Source organism: Salmo salar, chromosome ssa26 (assembly GCF_905237065.1).
Source record: "Salmo salar chromosome ssa26, Ssal_v3.1, whole genome shotgun sequence".
NCBI classification, from domain to species: domain Eukaryota; kingdom Metazoa; phylum Chordata; class Actinopteri; order Salmoniformes; family Salmonidae; genus Salmo; species Salmo salar.
The window spans coordinates 34320856-34344415 of NC_059467.1; the positions used below are offsets into that span (position 1 = coordinate 34320856).

Sequence of the window (23560 nt, forward strand, 5' to 3'; positions counted from 1 at the left end):
TCTGTTTGTGCTATGTTGTGCAATGTGTAATGCACTGTACTGTACACTACTAGTCATATTATGCATAACATAATAATACGATTGTTGAATAAATATACTGTATAATGGGGACCCTTGTTACCTGAGGTGCTCTTAACGCCGTTGGCCACCCTGCCAGCGTTGTAGCTGGACCTGGAGAGGTCATCGTCTCTGGAACCCTGTCCATCTGACAGATGGGACATCCTCAAGCTCTTCTCTGTCTCCTTCTTCTTCAGCGAGGCGCTGCGAGGGGACGGCAACTGCTTCACTGGCATGGGGGACCGCTTACGGCGAGCCGGAGATGCAGACTTGGGTTTCCCTGTCTTCCGCACGCCTTTCGTCTTGGGGTCCTTCTTGAGGGGAGACTCTGAGGTTGCCCGGTTCTGGTCATTGGCCAGAGCGTCGGGGTCCACCATGCAGACGTCCGGGTGAGGGGGGTTGGGGAAGGGGTCCATGAGGGGGGCGGGAGGGGGGTCACGGGGGCTCATCCTGGAGGAGGAGGAGGAAGAGGAGTGATGGTGGCCCCCTCCCATGGTGGAGAACTTATCCACAGGCAGGTACTCAGTGTCCTCGTCCGAGTCCATGTTGCTGTTGCCCGTGATGGAGGGGCACTCCTTTGTCCCTGGGGGAACGTCTGAATCTGACTGCGACGGTATAGACTCGCTGACGGAGGTTGAGGGGGTGTCTTCTCTGGCTAACCCCAGCCCAGCCGTCCCAGCGTGGGGGACCGAGCCGCCCTGGAAGTGGGGGTGGTGGGGCTGTTTGTTGGCTCTCTTCTTGACTGACAGGTCATGTTCATCCCCTTCCTGCGATTGGTCGCTCCTGCGTCCCCGCTCCTCGTCCTCCTCATCGCTGGACTGCTGTTGCATACTGGGATTGATGAAGGAGGGCGAGAGGTCTCCTTTGCGGTGCCTGTGCTCCGAGGAGGAGTAGCCAGGGGAGGCTTTGGAGGAGGACGTGTAGGAGGTGGCGCCCATTTCAGGAGGGAGGTCCGGGTCGCTGTCGTCATCATCATCATCTCTTCCTCCTGCTTCTCCTCGGCACGACGCCTCCGTGTAGAAGGGGGAGCTGAAGGTGTGATCAGTGGAGGAGAGGGAGAGCGGGCGGGCGGGGCACTCTGGTTCCATTTCACATTCCTCCTCAAACTCGTCCTCGTGGCGGTAATGAGGCGGGGAGTCGCCAGGAACCATGTCCATCTGGGGCTTCTGCATGTTCCACTCATAGGAGCTCCTCACCTTTTTCTCCTCAGCTGTACCCAGACCTGGGCTCACGCAGCTGGCTGCCGGCCCTGCACTGATGGGGGAGCTCATGCTGCTGACCTCCATGGGACCATTGACTGTGTCTGGCTTGGTGGGCAGCAGAGAGGAGGGCATGTATGAGGTGAGCACATCAGGGAGACCAGCGCCATCTATCTTACCTGAGGTGGTGGTGCTGCTGCCGTGTTTTTCGGAGAAGGACAGGTCCATCTCACGCATGTAACCTTCCTCATCATCCTCTTCCTCACTACTGTCAGAGTTTTCAAAGTAATGCTTGCCTGTTGAGTCGGGCCGTGGGGACGAGGTGACACCAAACAAACCCGTGGCGATCGCATCCTTCTCCTTGGGCGACTGGGAGAAAGGCCCATAACCCCCTGCAGCCTGCAGCTTGGACTCATCCGCCCATTCCGGTTTATAGAAGCAGTCCGACTGGGGGCTTTTGTTCACAACACTTCCTTCCATCGAAGCAACATGCTCCTTTTTGTCTTCCGAGGAGGAAGCGGAGGAGTGCGAGTGGAAAGGTTTGATCTCCTCAAAGGGGCTGTGAGGAGAGAAGCGGCCCAGACTGGAGGTGGATTCTGTGGTGGTGGTGGCTGTCGTCATCTGCTTCTCCGAAACCTCCAAATACTCGTTCTTAACCATCCTGCAGGAACTGGAAAAGGGGGAGGAGTCCATGGCCAGGGAGTGTTCGTCTTTAAAGGAGGAGTGTTCATCTTTAATGGAGGCGTGTTCATCTTTAATGGAGGCGTGTTCATCTTTAAAGGAGGAGTGTTCGTCTTTAATGGAGGCATGTTCATCTTTAAAGGAGCCGTGTTCATCTTTAATGGAGGCGTGTTCATCTTTAATGGAGGCGTGTTCATCTTTAAAGGAGCCGTGTTCATCTTTAAAGGAGGCGTGTTCATCTTTAAAGGAGCCGTGTTCATCTTTAAAGGAGGCGTGTTCATCTTTAAAGGAGCCGTGTTCATCTTTAAAGGAGGAGTACTCGAAGCCGGCACTGTCTGCATCGTGTTTGAAGATGTGGTCGGAGGCGTTGGCTGGGGTCTCCAGCTCCTCGCCAAACTGCCGGCTGGTGGAGAGTGACGGACCGGACGTAGAGGAGGAGTAGCTGTAGGAAGAGGAGGACGAGTATGCCGTGGCAGAGGTGGTGGTGTAGTGGAAGCCTGATGAGACTCCTACTGTGTCTCCTGTTTTCTTACCACCGTCAGCTCTCTCGCTGTGGAAATAGTCGTCTTTTCCCTCTTTGTCCTTCATCTGGCTGGACTGGAATGTGTCTTTCTCCCCACCATAAGAATAATCAAACCCAGAGGAGTACCCAGAGAACGCTGTGGCCCCCATGTCACCTTTGCAGGTGGTGGAAGAAGGTGGCGTAGTCGGCTTTGCCTGGCTGTTGTAACCGTAGCCCGCCATGGAAACCATAAACTCTGGCTCTTTTGAGCTCATGCCATCTGGTGAAGTCAGCTTTGCCTGGTTGTTGTAACCGTAGCCCGCCATGGAAACCATAAACTCTGGCTCTTTTGAGCTCATGCCATCTGGTGAAGTCAGCTTTGCCTGGTTGTTGTAACCGTAGCCCGCCATGGAAACCATAAACTCTGGCTCTTTCGAGCTCATGCCATCTGGTGAAATCGGTTTTGCCTGGCTGTTGTAACCATCTGCACCTTTCTTTAGTATGTCCCGCTCTTTGTTGTACTCCTCATCATCGTCATCATCATCATCATCATCATCATCCATGTCGGCAACCTCGTCCTCAAACGTCTCTTCAAGTTTGGCTGGGGATTTAGTTGTTATCCCCTCATCAGGGAGTTTGGAGTCTGTGAAATCTGTCTCTTTTGAGCTCACACAGTCTGGTGAAGTCGGTTTTGCCTGACTGTTGTAACCATAGCCGGCCATGGAAACCATAAACTCTGGCTCTTCTGTGCTCATGCTGTCTGGTGAAGTCGGCTTTGTCTGGCTGTTGTAACCGTAGCCGACCATGGAAACCATATACTGGGGCTGTTTTGAGCTCACACCATCGATGAAAGGACTTTTGACTTCCTTTTCCGATTTCTCTTTGGCACCTTTCTCCATGTCTGAGTCAATAGCATCCTCCTCGTCATCGTCCTCATCCTCTTCTTCATCATCTTCATCATCATAATCATCGTAGTCTTCCTCATCCCTGGCTGTTAGCTTCCTCATGTCTATCTCCAGTTCCACTTCTTTGTCATGGTAGCTCATTGAAGAGGGTTTGGCTGCAGCACTACCTGTTACAGAGGTGTAATCACTGTGAACTTTATAAGGGAAGGAGTCTCTCTCTGATGATAAGGATGTGGTTGAAGCCTCTGGTCTATCGGCCATGGATGGGAATCTGCTCTCTCTGCTGTATCCACGTGGCTCACTTATCTTCTCTATGGATTCAGAGCCATGGAGCCATGGAAAGGGGGAAGAGGAAGAGGAGGAGGAAGATACATCTTTTCCATGAGAGCTAGTGAACCCCTCCTTGTCTGAGGGGAAAGGGGAGTCCTTTTTCTGTGTGTCCATCTCCATACTGTCCTTCCCCATTTTTTCTGACTGGTCCTTCTGATAACTGGTTTTGTTGTCATAGATATCACTGTAAGAGAAAGTCTTGCCGTGTACATATGGGGTGTCCTGTCTTATTTCTTCTTCTGAGCGTTTCTCTCTACTCTCTCGCTCCGGGAAATCATACAGATTGAACTGGACACTTTTCTCTGGCTCTTTCAAAGTTACATAGTCCTTTTTTCTGGATAATGCTGCATCCTTTTTGTCATCTTCAGAGTCCAACTTACTTTGCTCTACTGATAAAGCTCTAGACCCTGTTCCACTTGGTTGAATAACATCATCTTCCTCCACCTCGTCTTGCTCGTCGGAGTGCATGATCTGGGGTTTGGTTGTTTGCTCCATGTAACCAGAGAACTGTGTCTCGTCTGTCGACCCCGGTTTATTCTGCAGATACTTGGACTTGATGTCATCCTCTGCAAGTCCTTTGTCCCTCTCAGACAGCTTCTCTTCTTGAGGTGATTCATCGTCCAAGAACCTACCCTCCTTCTGTTCCAAATACTTAGCTTTAACACAGGGTTTGAGATCCCTTTTCTCATAATAGTCATCATCGTCCTCTTCATCTGATTCTTCAAAGGGGGTCTTGTCACCAGAGAGACCCATTAACTGGAGCTCAGCTTCAGTTTTGTCCATTTTGTTGTTTTTCTTCTCCTCTGTGGGGGAGTAGCCACTGCTGGTGGGGACCGACTGGGTGGGTGAGGCCAGCTTCACGGTGCTGTCGTCTGGGCTAAGACATCTCTTTTCACCTTCAAACATGGAACTAGGCTTAAACCCGCTGGAGAAAGAGGGAGGAGAAGGAGGCGCAAAGGCAGTGGAGGGGGATTTATCCTTGTCCTGGAACAACATGGCTGCCGTCGCCTGCTCGTAGCCCTCTTGGAGTTTCCCCAAGGGGATATCAACGTTGGGAGTCTGGTCCTCGTCTTCATCCTCCTCTTCGTCATACTCCTCATGGACGGGTTTGGTCTTCCTCCCAGCCTCCATCTCGGTAACAAAAGGCTGGTACTCCTTTGAAGGAGGAGAACTGAAGTTCTTGTCCTCCTCCAGGGAGGAGGTGGGAGAGATGGTTCCAGCCGAGTGGAGGTAGTCCTTTCCGTGGGTGGCCTCGGTGCGGTAGGGGATACTATTGACCGTGTCCAGGTGAAGAGAGCTCCTCCCTGTCTCTGTCTCTGTCTGCGGGGCGGTCACCGATGCGATGGACTGGTCATCCGCCATTGAAGTGGCGAACGAGGACAGTTTGTCGTACTCTGTGATGGACGTGGCTGAGGAGATGTGCTCTTCCTCGGCGAGTGGAGCTGTGATGATGCTTGGATAGGCTGCCAACACTGGGTCATGTCTTCCCACAAAGCCTTTGGCTTTGAAGTCTGAGGCGTCAGACGTAGCCGAGGCTCTCATCTCCCTAACACCATACACAGAGTCAAAGGATCCTGGAACGTCGGGAACGGTGATGTCGCAGGAAGCAACGTCATAGCGGAGGTGTGGGATCCTGTCCTCGGGTTCTTCATGGATCTCCTCATCGGAGATGGTCTGCTCCGTTTCAGAATAAGCGGGAATAGTCTCATCTTGAATGAAGGACACTTGCTCAGAGGCAGCGGTAGTGGTTTGTCCAGAGGCGACTGCAGTTGAAAACGATTTAAAGTCGGTTGACTTGGTGTCCCATTCTTTTTTATCTTTTTCTGTGTTGTATTTATCCTCATAATCCTCGGTTCCCTCCAGATCTGCTTTTTCGATAACATCACCCTCCTCTTCTGAGCTGACACTTTTCTTCGAATTCATGTCTCCTTTAGTAGAGTATTCGTCGTATTGCTCCATTTCCTCCTCATATTTCCTATCCATGCCAGCATTTCTTTTAATGTCCTGCCATTTCCCGACATCTGCACCTTTCTTTAGTACATCACTCTCTTTGTTGTACTCCTCATCATCATCAACATCATCCATATCGGCACCCTCATCCTCAAACTTCTCTCCAAGATTGGCTGGGGATTTAGTTGTTATTCCCACATCAGGGAGTTTGGAGTCTGTGAAAGCTGGACATCCAGACATGACATCATTCTGAATGGGTTCACTCCCTAGCTTCGAGAACTCATCTCGTTTTAAAGCTTCGAAGTCCTTGGTGAGGTCTTCTGGAGAGGATACAACAGACCCGTCTGCCAAAGCAGCAGTAGATTTTTGGGGGGCTTTCTTTGGGACAGACTTTTTCTCAGCTGTTTTCTCTTTGACCGGTTTTGCTGTTATGTTTTTGTCAGTCTTGTCCGTCTTGGGTTTAGCCTGTGTCTTGTTTGCCTTATGGAGGGTTTTCCTGACTTCTGGGGTAAAGGGTTTCAGATCTGGTTTGGTGATCTTCCTCAGCTCTGGCTTACTCAGATCCTTCTTTTTCTCCTCCTTCACTGCTTTTGGTTCTTTTTTAGCAGTATCGTCTTTCTTCACTTCGCGTTTGTTGTCTTCTTTCTTTACTTTACTAATCTCTTTCTTCTCTTTGTCCTTTTTCTCCTCCATCTTAGATGGTCGTTCCTTGGAGTGTTTCCTCAGTGTTTTCTCCTTGGACAGCTTCTTTCTCTCCAGTTTGGCTGCTTCGGGTGCTGCCTCACTGTTTTGTTGTTGTTTGGTGGCTTTGGTAGCTTTGGCGCTCTCACTCTTCACCTTCTTCTCCTTCTTCTCCTCTTTCTTTTCAATTTTGTTCTCTTTAGCCGAGTCATTCTTGGACTCCTCTTCCTGCCCTTTAGCTTCCTTTTTGCTGGCTTTTGAGGCCAACTGTGTTTTGGTGGAAGATTTCAGGCTCTCCTTGCTTTCTGTTCTTGATCTCATCTTTGTTTGTTTTATGATTGGAGGTGGGGCCCCAGAGGATATGTCTTTCTGAGTGGCCACTGGGTAGCGCAGGAAGTCCAGGTGCTTCAGCTTTTCAAGCCCCTCCAAAATTTTGTTCTGTGGTGCATTTCCAGGGAACAGCACCCTGACTATCTTCTCTGTTGGACTATGTGGGATCCATACGATAAGAGCTGTTACTGAGGTCAAGTAAGGGACTGATATTTCTCCTTCTTTGCCATTTGACATCACAATCCCAGTCTTGGCCTTACTGTTCCCAGCCCACTTCTGCATAAGGAACTGCATCTCCTTGCTTTCCTTCACAGGGTTCAGAATGTACATGTCTAGCTTGCCAACGCCCAGCTTGTGGAAAAGCGTGATGGGCTCAATGGTGTTGCTCACAACCCTGTAAAGGGGTTCTGACTTGATGCCAAGCTTGTTGAGATACTGCAGTGTGAGGGATGCCTCCTCGATGCTCCGTTTGACCTTTAGCGTGGACTCAGGCATTCGTAGCTTCTCGGGGACGTTGAAGAACACCACTCCGAGCTCGGGCGAGATCAGGTTCTTCATCCAGTCACCGTATGTGTTGGAGCCGCCAGATCCCTGGGACTGCTCCTCCTCCTGCTCAGCGATCTTCCTCTGGAGCAGCCCGTTGATGCCTGGGAGGTTGTCCGCCCCAATGTGGGTCAGCAGGACTGAGTCTATCCTGTCCAAGTGCCTGACCAGCTTCCAGAAACAGGACCTGCGTTCGGACCCTCCATCCACCAGGATGTTGAATCCGTTCACGGCAAACAGGGCGGAGTCACCCCTCCCTCCGGGGAAGATGTAGCAGCAGGGCTTGGATAGCTTCAGGAAACCACCCGAGGTGGGCGGTTCCAGGTTGTCAAAGGGCGACGGGACGTCCACCGTCTCCGAGACGTACTCTGTGAACTCCGCTACTCCCTCCATGTTGGGAAGCGTGGGCTCAGGGTTTAGGCGGTATTCCAGAAGGTTCTGGAGGTGCTGCTGCTCCTGGCTGTGGCCCAGTGAGCTCCAGCCCCCGTCTCCCAGGCACGATACTGTTAGCCTGGGCCGCTGGTCCGACGCTGAGTTGGACAGGACCTCAGTCACCTGGAGGTGGGACCACAACACAACATAAACATACTGTTAGGCATAGCTTATGTAAAGAAACATATTTTAATAGCAAGTATACCTATTCATCAAAACAATATTTTATTTGAGCATATAACAAGAACATATTTAAATGAATCAACCCCTCCCTAAAATGAAAGAATCACAAATATTGATTGAGAGATTCTAGTCTGGATACTACCAACATAACAACAGAGTAACTACACAGTGTAGTCATTACAGTGTAACGCCAACTTATAGTAAAGTGTTGATGAACAGTTGATCTTACTCCAGGATCAGAGATGATGTCAGAGAAGTGTCTCCAGGTGAAGGCTCCACCCTGCAGCGTGATGTCACCTCCCTGCTCAGAGCTCTGGCCACTTAGGACTAGTAGCTTGTGTCCAGCAGAGTCAGTGACCAGAGAGCAGATCTGGATGGGAGGAGGAGAGGGACAAATAGAAGAAAAAATGACATTAGTGGATTATCATCACAGTTGATTGACCTCATCAGTAAGCAGTATCTTTTCAAAAAAGGTTTCCATTGAGAAACATCAACCGTACCATAGTTTGTGTATAAAGGTGATTTCTGTTAAGACAAAAGCCCTCAGTTGTCAGGTATGTCTGGGTCACACCTACCTCTGAAGCAGTAGTTTCCTCTGACGGGTTCACCAACACAACTGTCTCAAGGACATCACTCTTGTACTGCAGGGTCCTCTGTCCTGGAGAGGAAACAAACACAACAAAACACAGGGATAAGAATGACAGAACAACTAAAACAGTGCAGTCAGTAGTCGCAGTTCCAACAATATTTCTGTGCGTGGAAATACTAAATATTGTAGCGATCCTCGCTATATAAGCCACGTTACAATTCCCACCAAGTGGCTTAACCCTAATGACGCAATGGGTAGGGTGTTTGCCTTTCTCGCCAGCGACCTGGGTTCGCCCCGCTGTTCACTATAATATTGCTTCGATGCAGCATGTGAAAATAGACTAGACTTATAATGGAGGCATTGTATTATGTGGTGATGTGATAAGCCTTAAGCATTGAGGGTCCATTAAGGAACATGACCAACGGTTTAACATGTGAGATCTCATGTTTTCCACGATAAGGAAATAGCTAGAAATGTACTGCAGTGATGAGTAACTTAGTCAAATGACAGTACAAAGCCATTGGAAAGCAAAACCAGAGAACATGGATCAGAATGATCCTCTGCAACCGTGCTTTAATATTATTGGAAGCGTAGACGCCATCGGTATTGTGGCCCATCATTATTGTTATTATTATTATTAGTATTAGTATTAGTATTATTATTATGAGTATAATTATTCTTATGATATGAATTATTGTGATTATTATAATTATGATGACGATGATTATTATTATTGCTATAAGATGAGTGTTCCTACAGTGTCTGACAGGGACACTACCAAGGTGCACTGCAAGTCTACAGCGGCATCACGGCAGACAGGGCTGTCTGTGAATTTCGCATATTAGACAAGCCAATTAACAAAAAATACCAAAACGCTGGGGCTGTATGAAAACATGGCTGAAACCGATTACTGATAATGCAACATCCGGGCTTCTAGCATTGGCCAAACACAATTAGCTGCAGACTAACACTGAGCCATACACAGGCTTCCCCTCCCTCCAAGGTCCCCTCACTCGCCATCCTATTTCTTCTCTGTAAATGTCTTAAACCCGTATATACAGTCTCTTCCATGCCACATAAACAACAACAATATTGCAAAAGTCTCATTAGCTTCAGCCTGCAAACCCCATTGGCTGTTGCCTTGGGGATGCTAAGCTAGCTTGCTATGTTGCTGCTGGCTGAGTTACACTGACCCACTCTTGACTATGGGAGACGCATTGCAGCATTTCTGAGGGGGGAGGGAGGGACAGGAGGGAGGGAGGGCCAGACGTGCTGCATGGGAGAATACCCAGCAGAGTAACACAGGAGGAGACAGCAACTGCCAAGGCAGCAGTAGAAGCAGCATCCTGACCCTGCATGCAGGTGCTTCATCAGGGAAACTATTTTTAGCACAAAATGGTTAACTGGCTCATCTCCAACTGGAAGAATATGAGAGGGGTTTAATATCATGGGTGTTTTTTTCTTCACTGCAGAGGGGAAGCAAGGGCATTAGGAGGTAAATAGATGGAACACGGAAGGAGAATGACGTCTTGTTATCCAGGGGTTACGTGTAAGGTCAAAAAAATACACCTCACCCACGTAAACGAGATGCACAAGCTACCGCCACGGGTGACATTTAACACTAATAGCTTTTTCAGCATCTGTACCTAGTACCAGCTGATGACTTCCTCAAATCATGAGCTAGTTTGTGCTTACAAATAACCAAAATGTGCTCTGTAGTGTGTACTTAGCAAGTAAGCAGCACATATTGGCCTAGTTTTGGAGATTTATTTGTAGTTTTAGTTTCACGTTCGGCTCCAAAAAAGGCTAACTGTTGGAATTTGCTCAGCTGCCGAGAAAGTAAATAGAGTGGAATGAATTGTGTTGAACCTCAGGAGACTGGAGTTCCGTCCAAAATGGTACCCTATTCCCTATATAGTTGACTATTTTTGACCAGGGTCCATAAGGTTCTGGTCAAAAGTATTAAATAGGGAAAAAAATAGGGAAAAGGGAGCCATTTGGGACTCATGTTGGGATTGTGAGTGTTAGAATAACAATGCCAGCGGAAAGGCCAATGTGTGTACATTTTCATGCTGGATGAATACACTACAGGAAGAACAACAGTGACAATTCGGACATTTTCACTTTTTCAAATGAAGCATGGAACTTCTCTAAAGTGAATGTCAATGATACTGGAGGAGCCTGGTAATGTTCACTGAGGGCTAATTCTCAAAAACTACCCATCAAACTCTCAATACACTAACACTGGATACAATAGCCTACAATATTTGACTAATATCTTTGGGGATTGAGTTAACTGGTAAAATGTTTAAATCACATACACAGTATTACGCACCCACCTTACAAAAATACGCATGCACCCACACACACACCTTTTTCTGTTACAAAGGGCTCACTAACTCAAGGTACAGTATATAGAGGCAAAATGTATTCACTATTTCTAAAAAGCGGCTTCATTCCTGTTGTGTCTTCTGTTACAAGGGACATACCAGGGGTCCAAGAGGTTGAGCTGCATGAGGAAACACAATCATGCTTTGAGCCTTTTCCTTACCCACTTAGGGTCTATAACATTCCCTGTCTGTTATTCTGCCCAGGGGATTCATTCAGTGAGCGGGGCCCTGTATCTGAGAGGATCAACCTTATCTCTACAATCAAATTGAAAATCACCAGGATAGCTCGGCCACTATATGATCTCCAGATGTGTCTTCTTCACAGAGAATAATAGAAAGCGCACAATAGCATCACTTCCTGATCTCGGAAAAGCACTCTCACCCACTGACATTGAAAATGAAGACAACACAGAGATAGAAATGTCCAACAATGTAATCCACAGACACAGCGGAGATTTGATTTGATTTGATTAGGATCTACTTTAGTCCTCATTCGGACTAACATTCCAAGAGTCCTCGAACATTAAAATACAATTTATAATACAATCACATTTTCTCATATAACAAACTGTTAAAAACAGCAGACATAATACCCTGCCATATTGACCAGATAAATACTCTAACAGTCTGAAAAGATAGATTGGTTCCTTCATCTACCATGGTGCTGCACAACCTTCCAATTTATTATATTTAAATGGTCCTAAAATATTGTTTGAATTTATATATTGAAACGTTTCTGGCTTGCTCAGATGAATTATTCAATTTCTTTATTGCTCTGAATCTAAATGTTATTTTACCCACTTCTCTTTTCTGCCGGGAAAGCACATACAGTAGATAGGGTAGAATGGAGTTTGGCTGTTTTAAATGGGGGGGAAAGAAACATGTTTTTTTTGTATTATCTTGTTGATTAATGACCACCCAAGAGCATTGTGCATGACTACAACAGAATAATCATATCTCCACCTTAAAGCAATCCTTGCTGCTTTATTCTGTGCAATCTGCAGCCTCCTAATTTCACTTGCTGATGCATTTTCCCAGACCACAGAACAGTAGTTCACCTGACTCCCAATTAAAGCTTGGGTTATTTGCTTAAGAATCTTTCCCGGTAAATATTTAGCGATCCTTCTGATCATGCATGCATTTGTTTTTTTTACATAGATGAGTTATTTGAGACGACCATGATAAGCAGTTGTCTAGCTGCACCCCTAGTAGTTTGGTTTCTGCCACTTCCTCAATTTCTACTCACCCCATACTTATTTGCATCCCATGTTGTGTTGGCCTTTTCCTGGTGGAACAGACCAACATAACTTTGGTTTTCTTGGCGTTCAAAACAAGTTTGTTCCAGCAAACCCACTCCCTGATATTTCCCATATCTACTTGTAGAGCTTGCTGTACCTGTTGAACCGATTGTCTTGCTGTATAAATTGTTGTATCATCTGCAAATATAGTAGGAAGGTCGTTGGTATATATTAAGTAAAGAAGTGGCCCAAGGCAGCTGCCCTGTGGTATTCCACAGTTTAAAGCATGAGGGGAAGAAAACGACCCATTGATATAGGTGAACTGTTTCCTGTTAGTTAGATATGACTGTACCCAATTCAATGCTGCCTCCCTAAACCCATAATGCAATAATCTTGTCAAAAGTATTTCATGATCCACTAAATCAAATGAAATGCTGCACTGAAATCTAAAAATAGTACACCCACATACCTGCCATTATCCATAGCATTGAGCCACTGGTCAGTCATGTCAACCAATGCAGTGGTAGTGGAATGTTTTTGCTGTAATCAAATCAGAGGGATGGTTCAAGTAATATTCCACCCAAACTCTGTATGCCATGGGCTCTCCAACCATGTTACTGCAACTACCCAGTGCTTAATTTGGGAAACCAAGTTAAATCTGTTCGTGAACATCGATAGTAACATATTTTCACAACAAAACATATTTCATTAAACTGTTGACAGACCCTCTCTCTGCGTGCTCGAGAAAGGAATTGTCACGTTGGGTGAAGGATCGGGAGACAGGCGCAGGAATGCGTAATAGTTTTTTATTTCACCCAAATTACAGCGTGCCATGTAAAAGCACAGGGACGAAAACCAAACAAACACGTATACAAAACACAGGGTTGAGACCCCCAAAAAAGAGCGAGGAGTACCTCGAATAAATACACAAGCGCACAATGATACCACAAGGGACGAGACCCGTAATCATCTGCGCAAAACAAGCGGCACGAAAGCCAAAACAACAAGGCACAGGTACTCACAGGCACAACGGACATTGGAACAATAATCGACAGCCCAATGGAAACCAAAGGGCACATTTATACAATTACAATCAGGGAAATGTGTACCAGGTGTGCATAATGACACAGTTCCAGAGGGATCCGTGACAGGAATGAAGGAGAGATGGGAGGAGATGGAAACACACGGTGGTGAGATATTCTTTAGCTAAAGGTAATGTTTCAGCCAATTAATTATGAAATTATAAACAATTCCCTATTACTAGGCTACTCAAAATCAAATACAAATGAACTATAATTGTAGGCTAACTCTGTAAGCCGCCCTGCACAATCAATGAACCAACAGCATCGCCTAGGCCTCAACGTTCTCCCCAGACTCATGGATAGAAGGTTTGGAGGGTAGCACAAGGTCCATCCAGTATGCATAATAATACAGTCCACACTCAAAGGCGATTACTAGAATTTGTTTAATTTTGGAGTATGCTAGACCAATTATGTACCAATGACATCTTAAATCAAAATGTTTTTCTGCTGTGCATAAAATGCGGTAGGCTATGTAATATATAACGGCACAATCGTTATTTTAATTCCGTTTTTTTCCGGGCTCATAGATAGGCCTATGCGTATGTATAAGCTCTAATATGTGTGTTTTGAATGAATCATCAACTTAAAAAGCGCTGTTCATTTCATTTAGTTAGGCTTTGAAACAGCGTCCACAACTACTATATTTTCCTCTCAGTTTCAACCCATTACTGAAATTCTTTCTTCAAATTGATCAATCACAGCGAGGTGAGTTTTATAAGTAAAATACTGTTGTGATGATAAGTGTTTGATGTGATTCTGAATAGCATTTGCATTAATGTCAGAGTGGTTAGAGGGACAATAGAGCCCTGAGTACCAGGCCATTAGGACCTGATGGAGGGACAATAGAGCCTTGAGTACCAGGCCATTAGGACCTGATGGAGGGACAATAGAGCCCTGAGAACCAGGCCATTAGGACCTGATGGAGGGACAATAGAGCCTTGAGTATCAGGCCATTAGGACCTGATGGAGGGACAATAGAGCCCTGAGTACCAGGTCATTAGGACCTGATGGAGGGACAATAGAGCCCTGAGTACCAGGCCATTAGGACCTGATGGAGGGACAATAGAGCCTTGAGTACCAGGCCATTAGGACCTGATGGAGGGACAATAGAGCCCTGAGAACCAGGCCATTGGGACCTGATGGAGGGACAATAGAGCCCTGAGTAACAGGCCATTAGGACCTGATGGAGGGACAATAGAGCCCTGAGTACCAGGCCATTAGGACCTGATGGAGGGACAATAGAGCCCTGAGTACCAGGCCATTACGACCTGATGGAGGGACAATAGAGCCTTGAGTACCAGGCCATTAGGACCTGATGGAGGGACAATAGAGCCTTGAGTACCAGGCCAGTAGGACCTGATGGAGGGACAATAGAGCCCTAAGTACCAGGCCATTAGGACCTGATGGAGGGACAATAGAGCCTTGAGAACCAGGCCATTACCGACCTGATGGAGGGACAATAGAGCCTTGAGAACCAGGCCATTAAGGACCTGATGGAGGGACGATAGAGCCCTGAGTACCAGGCCATTAGGACCTGATGGAGGGACAATAGAGCCTTGAGTACCAGGTCATTAGGACCTGATGGAGGGACAATAGAGCCCTAAGTACCAGGCCATTAGGACCTGATGGAGGGACAATAGAGCCTTGAGTACCAGGCCATTAGGACCTGATGGAGGGACAATAGAGCCCTAAGTACCAGGCCATTAGCGACCTGACGCTCATTAGCAAGTTGGGTACTACCAATGCATGTCCAGAATGCATAAGAGAAAATTACAGTGACTCAACAGTCACGTGGAATTTTACTGCGGTCATGACTCATGACTGCCGGTGTGGCGGTAATACGGCCACCGCAACAGCCCTAGTTCTATACCCTTTTAAATGCCGGTTTCCATTTTCTCTCGGCTTGGCTGCAGGGGAGGCAGAGAAGCCTGACAAAGGTCCTGTTGGCTGTAACAAATTCAGCTGCTGTAACAAACATGGGAGTGTAATAGGCGAGACGACCACTGTCTCCCTCTTCTTTCCTTTGTGTTAGAAGTGCCTCTGACTGAGATTCAACAGGCACTGAGGCTGAGCTGACTGTCAGAATATTAATGTCACGCTTTTCAAAAATGAACATTCAACTTCCTACCCCAGCTGGATCTACTTGATATGCTGATTGCCAAAACATCTCAGAGACAAAAAAATATGCTTACTGAGGAGAACACTTATATAATGCAAAAAAACAAGGACCTGCTTAAAATCATAATAACATTATACTGAACATCACACCACCTTAACCTTTTACACTTGTGGGAATTGACCTATATGGATAGGGATAAATTGAAATGTTTCTTACAGAATAAATATGAAAAGCAAATGCATAACCATGGTAGCAATTGAAAGGGAACAGTTTGGAGATTATGAGAAAATGATTAGACCAAAAGTGAGTACACAACAGTTCACCTGACACGAGACTGAATCCAAACATTACACTGTTGATTTGATGGGCATTTTACATTTTCTGTACTTTTCGCAGCATTTTGTTGATAACGAAATCAGAAAATCCTAAATTCAGAGAAACAGATCCTAATTCTGGTGCACATAGAAATGAGTCATGTCATGAGTGCATTCAGGTGTGTGTTCTGATGCCTTTTTTTTCACAATAAACAAACATTGGTTTGTTCTGTTCATCTTGTAACTTGTAACTTGTAACATCTTGTAACAAACATTGGTTTGTTCTGTCATCTTGTAACTGAACATCAAACATAGTGATTATAAACGTTGACACTGTATATGGCATTTGTTTTTTTATTTGGAAATGTGAAGTGCACATTTGGACTGTATGACATCAAAGTGGTATTTATCATAATCCTCAACGTCGAGTCATCTTAATGTACAGCATTTCCCCTCACACAGACACAGACAATAACAAGTTGCCCAATTAGCGGGAGGCGCGGTGCTCAAATTCAGAACAGCAGTCAGTCAAAACACATACAGAGCTGTGAAGCGCAGAGCCTGAGCTCTGTACAGCCACTATGTTCCAAATCTGCCATTTTGAACGCGTATACGGGTGTGAAGGGCTACTGAAAGATGTCGTGCTCTGATTAGTCCGAAAGACTAATTAACATTGTCCAACCCAATAATTATCATGTCCAAGGACAGTCTCCAGCTAATCCTCTTCCTCTTCATGGAAAATGGGCCTGTGAGCCCACACCAGACATGGGTTCAGATTCTATTTAAAATCATTTCAGATACGTTATCTATGCTTGTTTGAGCTTGTCTGGCTTAATGGACCAATAGAATAGTCCCAGAACTGCTATACCCGCCCATCTGGCACCTTAGGCAGGCTAGAGCAAAAGATTTCAAATAGAATTCGAACCCAGGTCTCGCCCCCACACCAGCCTGCAGAGACATCCACATTCTTTGAAAGTGTATCCTTCCTTCCTCCCTTCTTTGACATACCCACTGACTAGAAAGGACTGGACAGGTGAAATCTGTGGTGAAGCCCTTGCGTTCACCTGTAAAACCATGTTTAATATGTGATTACTTCAATGAAGGGAGGAAGGGAGCATACAGACTCACACAGCCCATCAAACACATTCTTCAGGCTCTGATATTCTGTCTGATATTAAAGGGGTTGGATGAAGTAACCCCTATACAGATGTAGGATCTTAATTTCAGCTAGTTTGCCACAGCAGTGAAATAATCCTGCAGCAACAGGACATTTGAATTAATATGTGGATTATAAATAATGCACATTTTTGTAAGGGTTGATACGTTTTTCTTTGGGGCATTTCAAGTCTGAAATTTCAAAGTGGAAATAACAAACTTTAGAAGCTTTTAAATTTTTTTAAATACACTACAAGTTTGCAAGGAAACTTCTCAACAACAAAAGAGTGATCAAATTAAGATCCTACATAAGTATGCTGATCTGTGGTCAGCTTTCAATTGTCCCATCTCATGGTTAAGGTTGGGATTGTGGAAGAGTAAGCTGATCATAGATCTGTCCATGTGGGTAACTGTCACCCAGAGCATTATAGTAAAGCAAGGAGTACAACCGTTAGATGGAGTACAACAGTATTTGTTCTACAGGTGAATACTTTCATGCTTTTATTACTCCGTTGAAACTCTTGACTATGTTTAGCAGATACTTTCATCCTTCCGTAGCTTGATAACTCGCTCTGGAAGAGAGCATCTGTTAAATAAATGATATGTAAATATGGGGTGGGTAGTAGTGGGTCCATTCTACAGGCTGAAGCTTCTTATGGCCCTGGAAAAACATGTATGTGTCCAAATTGCACCCTATCCCCTATATAGTGCACTACTTTTAACATGGGCCATAGAGCTCTGGTCAAAAGTAGTGCACTATGTATATAATAGGGTGCCATTTGGGACACACAGAGGGTCTAATTAGAATGGTGTAAGGCTCAGAGCTGATCCTATTGTCCAGCTAACACCGTACTAACACTTTATAGTAAACACACCCAGAGTGTGTGTGTGTGTGTGTGTGTGTGTGTGTGTGTGTGTGTGTGTGTGTGTGTGTGTGTGTGTGTGTGTGTGTGTGTGTGTGTGTGTGTGTGTGTGTGTGTGTGTGGTGCGTGTGTGTGTGTGGTGCAGAGTCAAACGTTTCTCCAAAACATTTCATAACAACAACCAAGAATGTGAACTATTGGTGTCAACACGCCCACTAAAATACTTACATGAGAACAATGTTTTGATTAACTGTATATGCATGATTCTATTCCTCCGCTCACTGTGTTGTGACATCATGACGTATGATATGGACAGTGTAACAATAATACATAGCTTAGGTCTTATACAACCTAAAATACAGGTAACTGCCAGAATAAAGGAAACACCAACATAAAGTGTCTTATCAGGGCGTTGGGCCACTACAAGCTGCCAGAACAGCTTCAGTGTGCCTTGGCATAGATTCTACAAGTGTCTGGAACTCTATTGGAAGGATACGACATCATTCTTCCACAAGAAATTCCTTCATTTTGGTGTTTTGTTGATGGTGATGTAAAACGCTGTCTCAGGCACTGATCCAGAATGTCCCATAAGTGTTCAGTTGGGTTGAGATCTGGTGACTGAGACACACACACACCCTTTAAACCCCCTATGTTCCTTTGAGACCCCTCTTTCAAAGTCACTGAGATCTCTTCTTCTAGCCATGGTAGCTAAAATAATGATCAACTGGGCATTTTTTTACATGACCCTGATGGGATGTTTAAATTGCTTAATTGACTCAGGAACCACACCTGTATCGAAGCACATGCTTTCAATATACTTTGCATCCCTCATTTACTCAAGTGTTTACTTTATTTTGGCAGTTACCAGCATATCTACCATAGCCTACTTCTGCCACTGCCAGTATTCATTTTTGATGTTTTTGGGTTGTTAATCTCTCGTGGACAGACACACGTAGCATATTTTAGCGTCTTTCAACAGACTGTGGGATGCGACAACTAACGAGGAACATTGTTCCGCTGAATTTTCGTCACTGATCATTTGGACAAATCCCAATTTCGAATTTCGGAAGGGGACATTTGGTCCATAGACTTTCCAGAAACTTGCAGAGAGAGGGGTGTGGTGCTAAGGCCCTGCTTCTGCTGCTTGTTCTAGTATCTTTTCTAATATGTCACCCCCCCAGAACTAAATCATGTAGCTGGCGCAAGATTTTAGTTCTGGGTTGGCCAGATTAGTGGCTTGGAGATTCAATCTTTTTTCTGATTGAAAGACACAGCCATACTACTGTATATCCAGAGCTGTAAAGCTCAGTGCCAAGCTCTTCCTAATCCATCCCCAAAGAGCAATAGCTGGTTTTCTAACAGGTAAACATTTAATCCCTCAAACCTGCATTATCTGCGCAGCTGAAGTCCATTAAAAATGATTGTCATCATTTGTGGGATCCAGACAAATTGCTTTTCGAGGGCAGCTTAAGGTTTCTGCATTAGTTTATTCCTCATTCATAACATGAGTACTTTTAATGTAAATAAAAAATGCCCCTCATTAGATATTGCTCCTCTCACTTTCAGAACCATGGACAGCGGCATTTGCAACATTCTTTACGTCGTGTCACAAGGGGAGTTATGGCTGATTTAAGGTCAACCTTGTTACGTTCAACCCTATCACTTTCATTGTCACTTTTTATAGTTATTTTCTTCATTTAACCTCTTGAGATGGAAATGTTTTTTTAATGAAGTTGAACATGTGCTCTTTACGACAGAATGTTAAAATTAGGTGAAATAAATAGTTATTTTATAAAATGACTCTGCCCAAAAGACACTACTCCTGAAATGAGCCAAATAGTGAGCAGATATTTCTTTTATTTTCAGGAGCTGGAGGGTGAGCACAGGGTGACTGTACTAGGCCATGTGTAAGGCTTTTATGATGTGACAGTGTGTTGTTTGCCAGAGGTGTTTGATGACTAAACAGAATAGAAAATAGCCACGGAAGCAGTTTAGGCTATTTTGCTGAGTCAAAGTGTGAAGGAGACATACCTTTATGTGAAAGACACTGGGCTCTATTACTAAATAATTAATGTAAAGATTGTGTCAATTTCTACTGTGACATGAGCTGAACTAATATTTAGCAATTAAGTATTGAATACAAATGCTAAAAAAACAGCCATAGATCCTTGTTGGTGATAGAAGACAGCTTGAATATAAACCTCGATTGGTTTAGTAGCAATGCAATCATTCTGAAAGACCTCTACAAAGTCAGACTTGCATAACATTCCTTTCATAAAAGCTGCAAATGATCAATCTCATTCTAGCTAATTATTGCCCTAATTCATCCAGTACATTACAGGCCAGGCAGGAAGCCATTTTGTGTCTTTGCTGCCATGCTGATGGACAAAAAAGAATGTGTTACCAAAACAGCTGTTTTGCTGGCTCCATCTCATGCCCTTCTCTTTTTAAAAGAGCAATAAAATCCAACCAAAGCCTTGGATCACCACTTGATAAACACAAGTGAGATGTCTAAGAGTGAGTGGGTGATGGAAAGGAGGGTGGGGGAGTCAGCAACGGCCCTCCACAAGGCCACAAGGGATAAAAGCGAGAGAGAGAGAGAGAGAGAGAGAGAGAGAGAGAGAGAGAGAAGCCTACACTAAGAGCTAGCTCAGCCTCTGACTGATGGCTGATGGGTGAACTTCAGGCTGCATCTCAAATTAAACTCTATTCTCTTTATAGTGCACCTCTATTGAACAGGGGGCATAGGGCTCTGGTCTAAAGTAGTGCACTATATAGGGAATAGGGTGCCGTTTGGGATGCACAACAGTAACAAGCTGCCTGGCTAGCTGGCAGAGATGCATTTTTCTGCCCACTCATCGCTGAGTCGAGTCCAGCAACTCTTGATGTGCTCTTATGCCACCTGAGCGATGTCAACTGTGAGCATTTGACCTGGCAGCAAAGGCAAGAGGATGTGTGTGTGTGCGTTTGTACACTGAGTGTACAGAACATTAAGAACACCTGCTCTTTCTATGACATAGACTGACCAGGTGAATCCAGGTGAAAGCTATGATCCCTTATTGATGTCACTTGTTAAATCCACTTCAATCAGTATAGATGAAGGGGAGGAGACAGGTTAAAGAAGGATTTTTAAGCCTTGAGACAATTGAGACATGGATTGTCTATAGTGTGCATTCAGAGGGTGAATGGGCAAGACAAAAGGTGCCAGGCGCAGCGTTTTTTGTCAAGAACTGCAACGCTGCTGGGTTTTTCATGCTCAACAATTCCCGTGTGCATCAAGAATGGTCCACGACCCAAAGGACATCCAGCCAAATTGACACAACAGTGGGAAGCATTGGAGTCAACATGGGCCTGCACCCCTGTGGAATGCTTTTCGACACCTTGTAGAGTCCATGCTATTCTGAGGGCAAAAGGGGCATGCAACTCAATTAGGAAGGTGTTCCTAATATTTGGTATACTCAGTGTATATACATTTGTGTGTATGTCTACATTTGTCAGTTTATGTGTGTGTGTGTGTGTGTGTGTGTGTGTGTGTGCGTGCGTGCGTGCGTGCGTGCGTGCGTGCGTGCGTGCGTGCGTGCGTGCGTGCGTATGTGTGCGTATGTGTGTGTGTGTGTGAACCGCAGTGGCAACACTAGACCATGTCCCATGTACTGTATGTAATGTTCTCTGACTCCATGGGCATGATTCTCCTAGAACCCTGCTTCACCACACATTGCATGCAATGTTGAGTGGGTGAGAAACGTTGCTTGCGGCCATTCCAGAGAAGGATTTACATAACTCTGAATAAATGGTACAGATAACATAGAGGACAATGAGAATATGGGCTGAATGAATACAATACTCAGAAAACCAGGCATAGGTCAAAACATTGCCATTAGTCACTAAATCAAAAAGGAAATGTCACTTTTTGGCAGCATACCTAGCAAACCAAAAACATTCCCTGGACATTAGGTCAAATTCCCATTCAAATTCCCTATATCAGTGTGTGGGTATGCCTTTCAAATACTTCATATTCCAGTCACATAATATATCATAACACTAGCAGCATTGATGAACGGCACGCCCTTGATATGACAAGTCAGAGGACCTGAGGGGTCCATCACTGCCCATAGGGGGTTGTTGGGAGATGAATGGGAGTAAAGAATGAGGGGGTGTATCCATACAGTCATTGGGTTTACCCCCCTACTAAGTGTCACACTACCAGAGGTGTGGCTACCTCTTAGTGGCAGTATAGAACCGGATAATTCAGAGTACCTGATAATTCTCTCCTGTTGTCTGCTTAATCAATTAGACCCCTGCTTCATCAGCCTGTCATATAACTAGCTGGCTCAGGAGAACCTATAGGGGACACACAGCTCAGGGAGACTACTATCAGGGGAATCACATACTAGGACGCAAAGCAATGACGGACTGCAAGTGTAAACAAAGGAGTGTACTCCCTCCCCCCCCAGCACTCACACACTTGAGTCAACTAATTGGTCAGCCAAGGCAAGTTAACCCCCAACAACAACTGTTCCCTGGGCACCGATGACGTGGACGTTGATTAAGGCAGCTTCCCACAACTCTCTGATTCAGAATGGCTGGGTTAAATGCATCTCCTTTTCCCCAAATGATCCTGTCACTGTAATAACCATTCGAATAGCAACAACAACAAAAACATGCACATTTTCTCCTCTTCTCTGCTCGTGACTGCATGTGCTGCTGCGTCAGGGAGGGGGGCATCGCCTAGGCAGCCGAAGACTTGTTTTCTACAACAATTTGCTTGTTTCAGCAAGGAGCAACAAAGCTTCATCACGTTGTAGAGTTCATGTTACAGCAGAAACGGACTCATCCTCATGAATGCCCGGCCGTCATGATGGTTATTTTATTTTAATGACGGTCTTCATCCATAACCGTCTGTTACAGGATTATAAAGTAATTGTTCCAGCCCTAATTGTTATATTCTTAAAGCTGCAATATGTGACTTTTTGGGCGACCCACCCAATTCACATAGAAATGTGAGTTATAGATCTGCATTCTTATTGAAAGCAAGTCTAAGAAGTGGTATGTGTACAATTTCCATGCTACCTGTTCTTAAGTTTTGTTTTTGCATCTTTTATTTTCGGATTTGTACACCAGTTTCAAACAGCTGGAAGTACAATATTTTTTGTTGTTGAAAATATATTTCACAGCGGTTTAGAAGGTACAATGATTTACTATACTTGCTATTAGAATTTTAGCAAACAGGAAATGGTGGACGATTTCTGCATAGTGCATCTTTAAATGGAATAAACACAGACCTAGTGTCAATAATCCTGATTAGATTAACATCTGTAAGAGATCAATAACTCAAATACGGTCAGTGTGAAGAGGCTGTGGGTAACAACCACACATCTCACCTTAATCACCGCTCAACCAAAACTAAGCGAGTCAATTGCAACCAACAGGCAAAATTTAACCAAAGCTTTGTGTTATCGCTGATTTTTTTTAAACGCTACTAACAGGAGATTACATGCACCTGCATGCTAAAATCATCTTGATTTCAACCAAAAACCCACAAAAATGAAGTAGCAGATGAGCTGATCTCCTGTTGTTGCCATGCTAAGAAAGTTTGATACTAGACAGTTTGAATTAGGTTCTCTACTCCTGCCCCCAATGAAATATCCACCTATTAGGGATATTGAAAAAAACGTTGGTAAAAAGGTTGTCAATTAATCTAAAATACTTATTGTAAGAAAATTTGATTATATTTCATACAAACATTTCATCTTCAATGTCAACATAATTAGGACATATAACTTACTTGATTAGACTACAATTTAATTTGATTAGAAAATAGATTATATAACTCAATCACAATTGGCTTGATTTAGTTACACATTTTATATGTGGACAGTTCAGGGATATTTTAGTTCCCCCTTTTGAATGGCCATGCTTTATTAGACAAGTTGTAATTAATGGATTACATAAATTACAAATTAAAAAGTAATATGAGTTTTCCATTGATATAACCTGTACGATATATTTCCACAGTA

At 44.8% G+C, this 23560-nt stretch overlaps 1 protein-coding gene across 2 annotated transcripts in view; it reads right to left on the reverse strand.

Moving 5' to 3' along the window:
* The window catches only part of LOC106587747 (microtubule-associated protein 1B), a 112702-nt gene that overhangs the window by 6902 nt on the left and 82240 nt on the right, over nucleotides 1–23560 (reverse strand). For both annotated transcript variants that reach the window (XM_045708991.1, XM_045708992.1), the window contains 3 exons: nucleotides 8369–8451; nucleotides 8023–8163; nucleotides 122–7733 (listed from right to left, as the gene is read on the reverse strand). In XM_045708991.1, coding sequence (XP_045564947.1) covers nucleotides 122–7733; nucleotides 8023–8163; nucleotides 8369–8451 — 7836 coding nt within the window. The remainder of the gene's footprint in view (nucleotides 1–121; nucleotides 7734–8022; nucleotides 8164–8368; nucleotides 8452–23560) is intronic.